At 48.9% G+C, this 12,743-nt stretch overlaps 1 protein-coding gene across 6 annotated transcripts in view; it reads left to right on the top strand.

Moving 5' to 3' along the window:
- Positions 1 to 12,486, top strand: part of ACSL4 (acyl-CoA synthetase long chain family member 4) — an 80,419-nt gene extending 67,933 nt beyond the window's left edge. For all 6 annotated transcript variants that reach the window (XM_078616682.1, XM_078616679.1, XM_078616683.1 and 3 more), the window contains one exon: positions 3,231 to 12,486. In XM_078616682.1, the coding sequence (XP_078472808.1) occupies positions 3,231 to 3,388 (158 nt within the window). In that variant the 3' untranslated portion in view covers positions 3,389 to 12,486. The remainder of the gene's footprint in view (positions 1 to 3,230) is intronic.
- The last annotated feature ends 257 nt before the right edge of the window (positions 12,487 to 12,743 follow it).

Genomic DNA, 12,743 nt, shown 5'->3' with positions numbered 1-12,743 from the left:
TACGTGACTTTACCGAAAGACCCAAAGAATACGCCTTGTTTTTGTTTTGCCTTTGTCTCGGTGCGGCGCGCTCACGTGCCGTGGCCAGGAGGCCTAGAATGCCGTGTTTCTGTTTACGTGTTCCACTTTGTGCCCTCGCCAGGGACCCCAGCATCAAAGAGAATAACATTTCTTGTTGTGGCTGCTGCAGTCGCGAATCCCAACAAGCAGTTGAGCAGCGATCAGAGAATCATTCGCGTTTGATTCCAATTATACATTGCAGCACAGAGACATCGTCACTTCCATTGGCGTCCTTTGTAATGGAGCAATTAAACAGGAACCTCGTTTTGGTTTTTGAATACAGGTGCACGCGGAGAATTCTGTGGATTTAATAGGGTAAGCAACTTCGAAGTTTTTAATAGGACATGGAAAGACAGCTGCCGATGTCATTTGGCAGAGTAGGTTGCGATGTCCGAGGCCTTTATACAACAAGTTGGCGGACAGCCGATTGTCGCCCGTGCAATGACCGTGTGGCCTGGCAGAAAGAAGGAGGTGATGGGGAGGAGAGAGGTGGTGGGGGCAGCTTTGCTGTGAGTGTGATCACCTCTTTGATGCTGAATTGCACGGGACCTTTTTGATATCTCACCCTTGAGCGCTTTGGCCCATGGGAGAAAACAACGGTGCGTGGAGAAATGCGCACGCACACACGGACGCACGCACGAGGGGGGGGGGAACGGCCGCTACCTGAGCCGCAGCTTCGCCCGGCCATGAGGCGTCGAGATGCAGGAGGTCGTAGGTTCGATCCCAACCCTGATGCCTACTGTATATTTGGAGTTTGCATCTTCTCCCCGTTTTCGCGTGGATTTTTCTCTGGGTCCTCCAGTTTTTCCCTCCACACTGGAGCGAGCTCTAGAGGGTAGTTTGCCTATACCTCGTACCCACACTTTACCCCACCATTGGTTTAACTCCCGCGCCAGACGATGGAATTGGGCGCAATGCGCGGCTGTATCAGGAGTTGAGCCTTCACCCAAGTCGTAAAGGGACTCATGCGCTGAACATTTGACTCAACGGCGTCCCCGACTTGCGGATTATTTAAATTAAAATTACGCTCCGTCGTGCTGATACGCGTGTGGGGGTTTTTTGGTTGCGTGCGCTCCCCCCCCCGATATTTTTGGCAAAAACGTGACTCTGTGGCTGCATAGCCAAACAATGTGGAGCATCGCAAAGGCGATTTGCGGCTCAGCCGTCGTATCAGGATGTGATCATTGCCCCCTAATTTTGCGAGTCTAAAAAAAGGCAGGTGGTGACTCAAGTGACCAGCGTGGCTCGTTGTCGCTCGTCTCATGGACTTTGGCTAAAATGCTAAATAAAATCGATTATAGTAAAAAAAATTTCCATATTAATTTATATTACTATAATGCTTTTGATCATCTCATGAGACAATGCAAATTAACTTTGTAATGTTTTCAGATAGCAGTGCATCACCCTGTGCCGGAGATTGGCCACGATGGAAGAAGTCACAAAACCGCTTTCGAAGTCACTGCTGTCAGTCCATTGATCCACACTGGAGTGTTTTGACTGTCGCACGCTGAACAATGTAACGCATTTCATCATCAGAGATGGAAATAAGCCAAATGAAAAAGTAACAAAAATATGATTTAGCATGGACTGAGACCACCAAATGTACACGTTGAAAGCCTCATTTAATCACGAAATAATAATTTGCGTCGTAGACACAAATGATTAAATTAACAAATTAAAGTACAAATTAAACAAAGTAAATAAGGAGGACAGACAATTGGATAGGGCGCCACGGTGGTTAGGAGATGTTGACTCCCTCGCCTGGTATACAGGAGGTTGTGGGTTTCATCCCGACCCCGATGCCTGTATATTTGGAGTTTGCGTGTTCTCCCTGTGGTCGCGTGGATTTTTCTCCGTTGGCTCCAGTTTTTCCCTCCACATTTAGAAACTTGCATTTTAGAATATTTTTCTGCTATAAATGTCCACATGATAAGCCACTTTATTGAGCTATCATTTGTGGCCAGGTCGCTTCTGAGTTATGTAACTCAATGGGCCTTGGTAAAATAAACAAATACTCTAGTTTTATTCGTTTAGAAAAAAATTCACACATCCCATCAGTCGCACGGCCTTCTGCTGAGTACATAATTTGGGCAGCATTGGTTCAACGCACGCAAACGCTGAACCAGTTGCAACTTTCTGGTCGCATCAGCATAGTTATATTTTCTTGAACCAATTTTGGCGAACTACCAGATGTTTGTAGGCAAGCGACCCCTCTCCCGTTAGATATGGGTCCTAGTTGGATGCAACACTGTGTAATACATCACACTAAATAATTGTTACGAGTGACTAAAACCCAGAGTGGAATCCAGGATCTCGGTGCTGCCAGCATGAGCTCTCTGAGTCACCCAGCCACCCAATGAATTAGGATTTTTTTTAATCTCAAAGACCCGATGACTTTTTTTACGCAAGAGAAGAATATTTATTTGTTAATTTACTAGTTTCTAGCCTCGTCCTTTTTGTTGTCCGTGAGCTGCGTTTACAGTCTTTGTGCACCGTGTATTTCCGAGCTTCGTGTTTACACCATACGTGGTGTTGGTGTCATGTCCTGTTTGCCCGTGCGACCTCTTTCCATGGTGAAATGTGCGTGCGTACGTGCGCGCGTGAGAATAAGCGCGCACGCGCGTGTGTGTGTGTGTGCGGGTGTGGGGAATAGTGGCGCTGTGAACTCTGTGTGCACACGTTTGTGTGTAGGTCTTGGTTTTATGAGCAGCAGCAGTGTAGCGGTGAGCGTGCTGAGCTGCTAACCTGTCAACCCGAGTTGGATTCAAACTCACGGCCAATACAAGTGACGATTATCTGAATCGGTCCTGGGGTCAACTCTGCCTCAAATGAGTACCTGGTGTGATATGTAAACATCGTCACTGGAGAGACAAAGGCGGCCAGGTGTGATGCTGGCCACCCACCCCCTCGTGTGCCGTTCTGGCCTTCATAGGTGCTCTCGAACAGCACTTGCCCCAACAGTCTGTTGAGGCTATACAGGGGATTTTTGTCTTGGTGTGTTCATCAGTGTTTTCATATGTGGGTCATTTTGTGCAAGCAGGCGGCCAGTTGTGGTGCTGGCCACCCACCCCCTCGTTTGCCTTTCCGGCCTTCATGGGCGCTGGCTCCTGGCACTTGCCCCAAAGGGTTGTTAAGGAGGGGATCTTTGCCTTTTGTGTTCATGCGTGTAGCCAAGCTGGAGCGGTTCGAGGTGCCGGTCAAGGTGCGCCTGAGCCCCAACGCGTGGACCCCCGAGACCGGCCTCGTCACCGATGCGTTCAAGCTCAAGCGCAAGGAGATCAAGCGCTTCTTTGAGAAGGACATCGAGCGCATGTACGGCGGGAAGTGACCTCGCGGCGTTGCCCTGCTCTCCCCCCTGCCACGCGCCCCATTTCCCCTTCTCCCTCCCTTTGCTCTTCAACGCGGTTCGACGCAAACGTGGACAGATTTGTCAGTGGCTCAGACTGTCCGTTGGTAAGCCGGAATCATTTAATAAACCGTGCGATGCTTGGGGGCGGTTGGGGGGGTCGGTGGCGGGGAAGTTGGGGGCCAGTTGGAGGAGTCGTTTGGGGGGCGGTTGTGGGGGCGGTTGTGTTCTTGTCGCCGTCTCTTCTCGGCATGCTCGAGCGACAGGGATGGTTCGCGGGGCTTGTCAAGGCCGTATTGGAGCGGAACGCCGAGCCAGGCGGGCGCTCGCGTTTCCCCCATCCCCGCGTGACGGAGCGGCCACGTTCCGGCGCAGCGATTCGTCCGTTGCGTTAAACATTCTTACGCTCACGATAATGTGTTTCGAATCGTGTGTGCAAGAATCGATTTATTTGAATGATTGTAATGTTTAAGAATTCGATCAGAAGTGCAATTCGTATCCTGAACGCTACATTTAGGCTGTTGGAGAGAGGAAAGAAAAACTACAAAACGAGATGGAATGAAACAAGATGATAAGGAATCCGTTGTTTTACCACAATCCCATCGAATGCACTAATAGACAAGTGTGGGCCGGGTTCATTCTCATAAGGACTCCTCAGCACAGCGTGGTCCCCAATGCTGCTCACTGCTCACTGCTGCCAAGTGTGTGCCGATGGGAAGCGTAGAGAACGTGGAGCCCCCCCCCCCCCCCCATCGGGTGCTTCCACCTCCACTGCGTCGCGGCAGTCTCCTCCCGGCACTCGCGGCTCCGCCCGTCAAAACATCGCGGGGAAATTGGCCAAACATCCCAAATTGTGAGTCTCGTGACATGTTGAGTCACGAGATAATAATACGAATAATAAGTAAAGCACGTGCTTGCTTGGGTGACACCTTTCTAAGTCTCGAGGCGTTTTCAAGGGGTTACGAGGATGTTTGGCCAAATTCTGTCACGAAAATGCTTTTGCGTACGGTAGTCGGCTGTAACGTGCGGCGAGAACGTTGTGCCTGCGAGGGACTGACGGCTGAAGGGCCACAAAGGCAGCTTTTGCGGTCCCTTCATTTTTATCTTTTAACGCACCAACTGCACGCACCACGGATCTCAGCTGTGCCAGCTCCGGGGTTCTCCTCTTCCAGTCTCCACGCCGTCCTCGTCCCATGGAAACAGAATAACGCAGCCGGTACCCGCAAGCATCCACGTGGTCGGATCAGGCGCGCGAGGAAGCCCGTGTTAACACCGCGGGCGCCGTTGTGGCGAGATGTTAACTCCCTCGCCTGGTGTGCAAGAGGTCGTGGGTTCAATCCTGACCCCGACGCCTGCTGCTGTATATTTTGAGTTTGCATGTTTTCCCTGTGGTCACGTGGATCTTTTCTCCGGGTCGTCTGGTTTTTCCTTCCACATTTAGAATCAACTTGCGTTTATTGAGTATTTGGCTGCTATAAATTTTCACATGATGATGATCAGCCACTTCATTGAGCTATCATTTGTGATGGCCAGGTCAAATCAAGTCTCACCCGTCCCCAGATCCCCTCACGTGGCCACGCAGTGAGGGTGTTGGGAGCGAGTGGAGGGCTGCCAGCTGTCTCGCGGTCTGGCAGGAGCCACATTGCTCGGTGGCTCTCGATGTGAATTCGTTGGTCTGCTTCGGCTGCTTTGTTGGGCTTCATCGGATTTGAGGGGAATGTTTTTGTATAAATCTGTAAGTGAAAACAAGTGAAAGAATGTATAGCAACTGTTTGCCCAACAAAGCAGGGAGCTGAAAGGGGTTTCACGTTCTGAGTCATTGCCCCTTTTCATTGCTGCCAGTCGTCAATATGAAAGTGGTGAATCTGCTTTTAGGTGAATATTAAAGACCAAGAGAAAATTGCGTTCTGTATTCATCCAAATAATGAAAGCGTTCGTTACAGACTTTCCAGAAACTTCACTTCTGGAAAGTCGGAGCAACTGCGACGTCGCGGAGTGCAGGACATTGTGCGATTGCTGAATTCTTTACGAATCGACAATTTGGTAAAGTGTCTTGGTAGCCTCAGTGAATTCGAGCTGGTAGCCAGTATTGAGAGAGTAGAATCTGACCTCTCTTTCAAAAAGTGATTGATTCTGCTGCATTAACATCAATGGTTATTGTTAGCCACATTCAAACAAAGTGACGTACACTTGTTTTTGTTGGTCCGACCCTTTTAATTCCTGCGTCGAAGTTCATTTGAATTTCTTGGGTCTCACTTGCGTTTGAGCCGGTGAATCTCACGGAGGCTCTCGCCCGGTTGAAATATAAGGGCCTTTCACTTACGAATCGCGGGTGCCGCGGCGATCAAGCGACTTTGCACCGTGAGGCTATCCGATCACCTGCTGTTGCTTGTGAGCATTTGTGACAATCCGCAGAGTAGCACAGACTTGAATCACTGACGGAGAGGGGACGGGGTGGAGGTGCTTGGCTGGCAGAGCTCGGAAACCACGGCCACTCTCCCAGCTTGTGACAATTGGGACCTTCCGAGAGCTTTGCGTTGTTATTGTGTGGACTGTACCCTTGCTACGCTGGAGGGGTGGCATGTCGGTTTAGGGGGGAGGGGGTGACGACAGGAGATATTGCACGCTTTGTTGCCCACTCCCACAAAGTGTCACTCATGACCTGGCCGTTATCATCACATAGCCGTAGCGAATACGGAATGAGTTTTTCAAGTAATGTTATGGCGAAAAAGTGAAAAGCGCGTTGATTTTAAATTCTCGACCGAAGTTAGACAGTCGTTACTAAAACCGACTGACGTGTATGCCGGGAGCAGCAGGGGAGGGGGACGTTAAAAAAGTTTTGAAAAAGACACGTATGTACGCATGTTGAACTTGGTTGGCGCACCGTACGTAGCCAACTGTGCTAGTGGGCAGGGAAGGACAACAAACTAAACACAAAACGCAGTCCTTAAGAAACTAGTTTTCAATTGAAATAAAGTGACACATCAACGGGAAAACTGATCAATGCGCGGCTCACACGAGCGAAAGTTGAGTTTTGCTTAACCATGACCGATCCTTTCGCCATGGCGGTGCTGTTGGTCGACCGCCATCCGCAGCGTGCGTCACAACGCGCCGATGCAGCTAAACGCGACTTTTCCAGCATCCTCGTGTGTGTGTTTTGACCCGATATAATTGATGTCAATCCAGACTGGCGATTGAAACCGCTCATAGTAATCACGCCCATTCACGCCGTGCACACGGTGATCGGTTTGACGCTACTTTACGTGAAATTGAAACAAGACTGCTACTTGATTTCATTTTGTACTTCCTTTTTCAGGAGAGACGCGGCATCACATCGCGAGTGCTCCCGACACAAAACCTCGTGTGGGTTAGGGGTGGGAGGGGGAATTGTCGAGCGTGCAGTGGCCGACACATTGTAGCATACGGATCTATGAGTAACGTTCCGAGGTGCGTGTGTGTGTATATATAGGTGTATGCGTATGCACAAGATGTGTGTTAGGGGTTTTGTCAAAGCCTTGTACTCTCTGAAAGTGCAATTTGTGTTTCACGCAAATACGGACATCCTGCAAAGACGACGCGTGCCGTTCACGAGCTGCGTTGAAGCCACCCACAGCATGATGGACGGACACGCGTGGTCTCTTGCAAGCTCCGCTACTTGGGCTTGCAGGCCCAGTCGTGTGATGTGGCCACTTAGGAAATACGAAAGCATCGTGGATATTATCTCAACGGTTTTGTCAATGATTCGGGTTGGCCAGTGGAGTGTCGCCCTGCTGCCACTAGTGATTCGTGCAGTCGTCTGCTCATTTCTGGCAGCCCTCCTCCTTCCTGATCACACCAGCGAGGTGGTCAAGTTGACTCGCCAATTGTAATGCGGAAAGTAAAAATCCTGGAAGGGGGTTTACTTGGCCCCATCATTCCTTAGAGGTGGATAAAATGAGTATCACCTCGTGGTGAGAATTCAAGAGCAGTCATGTGGATGGAGTGACAGCTCCCCTGCCATAGGAATGTGGAATTGACACTGCTGGCTAAGGGTCATCTCAAGTCACCGCTTGAGATGGGCACCACTTCCATGTAATTAATACAGACGTTAAAGATGCAGTGACATCATCCACAAGAGGAGTCCAATGTGTGCCAGTATCATGATCTGACTCCCAAGTTTGTACGGCTTTAATCACTCCAGTCGATGTGTTTCATTTTTGACCTATCACATTTCATCTGATTTCTACACTCCGTATAAAACATACCGATTATAATTATACATGCAACGATTCACTCCCTTTTGTTACACGACTTGTCACATTTGTTGCAATCCGTTTTGGGAAGTTATTTTTTCTCTCTCGTTCGGTGTCTCGTGGTATTGCTCCCGTCTCCTAGCCTCTACGTAACATTTGCATATAATTTGCATAAATAGTAAATGATGGATTCGCACATGCACTTGTTCGATGCCTTTAACATTAATCCAACAGTTGAAATCGAATAATAAACAAGTAAAGACATTTACAGTGCAAATCTTTACCCAGGATAACGTCTCTGCTTCTCAAGACTTTCAGGAGGGTCCTGCTTGAGATGTTTGGTTCGTTGCTTATCGAATATCTGTACAGAACATGCCGGCCTGGGGGGACCGCGAAAGTGCTCAGAGAAACCCCCCCAAACATACAGGGGGGAGAATACCAACGTCTGTGCACCGATTGCCGTAAACCACCATGGGCGAATGTTTGTCGTCCATTGCGAGTGACTCCCAATGGACGACTTTGCGAGTGACTCCCAGTGGACGACTTTGCCTGCTCACGTGGCGAGCGCTCGGTGAGCTTCGTCATAAAGAGCGTCAGCGGCTCGGAGGGAGCCGCTCTTCCCCATCGCCCCCCGAGCCGGTGTTGGTAATTCCACGATCCTGCAGCAGGAGGGAGCAAAATCCTGTCCATAAGGCAACGCCATTGACTTCGGGACAAGAATGGTCATCAATGTTGCATCGTAGCACCGCTGATGCATCCCCTGTATCGGCGGCGGTGCTCGAGCGTTGTTTAGCTGACGCTCGCCGTACCGAGGGGCGATGGGCTGAGTCGACCCTGCCAAGTGGATTTGGACTTTCCGATTGCGAGTCCCCACCCCGCGAGTGGTCGAGTGCTGTATAAATACCATTCCTGGAAAATCTTTCTTTTGTCTCTAAAATCGTCCGTTGCATTACAATGTAATTGTTATTTCCGCAAATGATCTGTCACTAATGCGAAGGAAGTTGACTCAAGATCCTTACTTGGGGTTACAATGCCGCCCCCAGCCCATAGCCCTCGCTATCACCGAGAAAAATGTTCCCCATGCGTTCAAACTCAAGCTACGTCTCTGGCATTGTTAAACAAGCGGTGACGTCTCCACGTTTCATGATTCCCATCGTGTTGGATTGAGTCACGAGGAAATTCCGCTGACGCAGCGTTTTCAACCCGTCTAGAGACCAGGCTGCCCCTTCCACTCTGCAGCAGTCGTGTACATTGAAGCAAATCCATCATCAATTATCAGCGTTTCCTTTCATAAAAAACAGACAAGACTGTACTTTTTGTTCAATACCACGCCTGTGTGATCAGGCAGTACAGCAATTCAGTATCTTAAGAGGCTGAACAATGGTAGTTTCGTCTCTCCTCCCGCCGTATGTGCGGGTTTTCACTGATTTGGTCCCACACGTTGACCAAACATCGCGATGCAGGGGACCCCCTTGACAGTCTTGAGGTACCGTGAGGCTCTCCTCGGGTGTGGGAGGCTTCTCGTCGTCACACCAGAGAAGTGCTTCCGCTGCCATCTTCCACAGTCTCTCCGCAGTGACACCCAATGGCTCTGCTGCCTGCAAAGCTCTCCTGGATTAATGATAAACGATATTAACCCAATCGAGGATGTAATTGTTAAAAATAATTTCCACTTTTTTTATGGAAACATATCAGTCTTTTGGAACATATGCAAATATGTCTGGTCGGTTTTATTGCTAGATGGGGTTGGAGTGGTGGCACATTGATTAGCGCATTGTGCTACAAATCCGTCCACTGCCTAACAGCAGTGATGAGGGGTATCCAATTGATATCTAAACCAGTCCCTTCACCAACACGTACTGACCAGCGCGGTGAAGTATGGTTAAACAACCCCTGTGACCGAAACGGCATGGAGGGGCCTTCATCCACCAGTGGATTTGCAAAGGGCTGTAAGTTGTTAATGATTGTTAGATGCAGCATGTGATTGTGAATAAGGATTGCAGTTTGTGGAGCATGGTGCACCGTTTCAAACGGCATTTCGCATTTTAACCCTTTCCCATTCTGATGACGTGTTGTACGTCATCAGTTTTTCTTCAGATTTCTTTCCGATGACGTACGCTAAAATGAAATAATCGGTAGCGAGGCTTCCGCAAGGCCATGCGGGAGGGCTTGTCGCGGAGTTTGGCGCCAGCTATCGTAGCGTGCGGTGGCGTCGCTGCGGTGCTCTGCCGTGAGCACAGCGTCTTTAAGAACGACGGCGCTACGTCTCTAAAAATAACATTAACGCTAACCGCTTGCGCGTTCCGAGATTCAGCGGTGAACGCGACTTATCCTGCAACTTGCAGATGTCTCTGAATAAGAAAGGGTTAAAAGGCGCGGTACCATCTTTCATGGTGGCTACACAAACCTCAGATTGCTTACAGAGTCGCGCCATTTCTACTTGACGATAACCAATGCTGTAACATTTCCATAGCCAGCATCTCTGGACAATCCCATTTCACGGTTATTGGAGGAGTGTTGTGCGGAAATGGCAGTGTGCCTACAATTCCGCACGTTGAGTGGCTTACCCAGAACCACTCGGCGTATTTTCAACATCGTCCGGTACACGTGTGTACATTTGCACCTGCCGCCCGAAACACTCCCTCTCCGGTGGGTGGCTTTGGCAAAACCCAGAGAAGCCTTTGCTTTGTGGCTTTGTATGGTGGCGCGAGCATACAACTAGCAGCATGTGAAATCTTGACTTAAAGCGTTCGTAACTGCAGGAATTCATATTCTTTGGGTCTTTTGGTAAAGTCACATAGAACAAAAACATTAAGAACAACAAAACTTCGACGTTTCGATCGCAACACAAGCAATCGTCATCAGGAGGAGATGATGTGTACTCTTTCTTGTTCATTGTTTTGTTCTACGTGACTTTACCGAAAGACCCAAAGAAGGTCTCTGCATGTGCTTGTCTCGCTTCACGCTGCCGGGCAGGGCGTGGTTCGGGAGGTCGGCGAGGTCGGACGGCCCCGGACGAGCGAACCGTGCCAGGCCACTGCCCCGCCGATGTCCGCACGGCTGCGTCGGCTTTGGCTGCGTCGGCTCTGGCTGCGTCGGCTTTGGCGTTGTAAATTATTATTCGGTGTAAAGGGGGCCGCACTTGCTGGGCTCATTCGTGCTTCATGCTCTTGTTTTGTCTTAGCTCCGTTTCAAAGGTGAACAAAACTTAAGTTATTTGATAGACATTCAAATATATACATATACTGCACCTTGTGTGTGTGTGTGTGGTTTATTTCTCTCGACCTACTTCCGTTGGTTCATTGGGGGTTTTTGTTGTCATCGCCGTTGCGGAGCACCTGCCCAAAGGTGCAAGATGCCCAGTGACCAGAAACAAACGGCACTATTGAAAGTATCATGGATAAGATTTCATATATTTCTAAATATAGTATATTATGAAAGCATGTAACGTTCTTTAAAAATGTTTTTTTCCCCGAATTTGATTAGAATTGAGCTGTCAAAATGATATTGAAACAAAACAAATTTGGAAAGCAACTGAGCAAGCATTATTCTGCCCTGGGTCAGAGAATGGACCTGGAACATGATCTCACAGAACTAATTCTGAAGTCCCTTCAATACATCTCTTCACCCACACCAGGGCCACCTGCCTTCTATACGCTCTGCTAAGTGTCACGTGTCAATTACGTTTTCACTCTCAGTTGTAATAAGTTAGGTGAAGTGAAAAAAGCATTTTAAATGGTGCCAGTTTTGTGCAATGGTGTTTAACTTTGTTAATACCAACTCGTGACACATGAGGATCCAGTGGTAATCGTAGGCAACCACCCACATTTGAACCCAGGTTCTCAGAGATGCTGGGCTCCCTGTTCCGCCACAGTTTTAGACCCGAGCCACTCAACCACCTCGGTCCGATACGAGGTGTAATAAAGGTTACGTTGGCTACAATGATTGCTGCTGACAATGTGTAACTCACAAAGCCAGATCGCTATCTTTCTGGCAAGTCACGACTCAATACAATACGCCCCTGTTAACTGTGGTGGCTCTCAAAGGTGAATTCTTGTCCTTCCCCCACAACTCCGCTTAGCAAGGTGGGGTACGTGTCGTGCGAGTCTCGTTTAACGAGTCTTCCTACTACGAGAATTCGCTATAACGAGAAATTGGAATTTATACCCATTTCCCAAAACGAGCCATTTGTTCACTTAGCGAGCGAAAACCGATCGATCGATCGATATGCGTCCCGTGGCGGCAGGGAGGCACGCGTGTTTCGTCGTGTGCGGGAGGGGGCCTCGTGGTGGCACTGCAATGGGTGGGTGGCGAATTATTTGCAGATGCTGAGGACAGAGAGTCGCGCTCCATCTCGCATCCTCGCACGGCTAACATCAGTGGCGAGTGATATTTAAACCAGCGGTCCTGCACGACCCCTGCCGCTCCCTCCACCACGAACATCATCTACCCTTCAAACAGCATACATGCCAGGCACCTGCAAGCACTGTGGTTCTTCGTGTGTGGCAAGTGTAACATTTGATGTTTGATTACTTTGTTTTTAAATTATAATTTGTATTTCTCATTTTAAAAAAGTTGTTCAACCGTGGAAAATGTTGAAGCTGAAACGTATCTCAGCTGTTAACATGGGAGGGAGTCACTGGGAAAACGACGACCGTTTAACGAGTTTTCATTTACCGAGCAATTTTCGCGGAATATATCTCGCTCGTTAAGCGAGATAAGCCTGTCTTGCCAAACATTTTTGTTCACCAATTATTTTTATGCATCGCCATTGAAATTTTACAAAGCGCTGTACATGTGAAAATGTAAACACTCCATGAATAAAAAGAGTGCAATACAACACACTGATACATTTTCTTCCACATTTGTTTTAATGTCCCCTTTAACACTGATACCACTGCACCGTTGCAAAGGTGCAGAACTGAACATAATTTGGGGTACATTCACAAACGCAGCTCTTGACTACACCGGACCTAATGAGATCTCAAAAAACTAAACAGCTTTGAGCTTGGTTAGTACTTTAAATGGGTGACCACAACCACTGCTTGCCAGGTGTTGCAGGTGTGGGGCTGCGAGGTGTGGCCGGGAGGTCAACGGATGGCCAC

This window comes from Lampetra planeri, chromosome 51, assembly GCF_965212315.1.
Source record: "Lampetra planeri chromosome 51, kcLamPlan1.2.h2, whole genome shotgun sequence".
Classification (NCBI taxonomy): Eukaryota; Metazoa; Chordata; class Hyperoartia; order Petromyzontiformes; family Petromyzontidae; genus Lampetra; species Lampetra planeri.
Note: the sequence above shows the minus strand (reverse complement) of the source record. Positions and strands in the feature narration are given on the sequence as shown.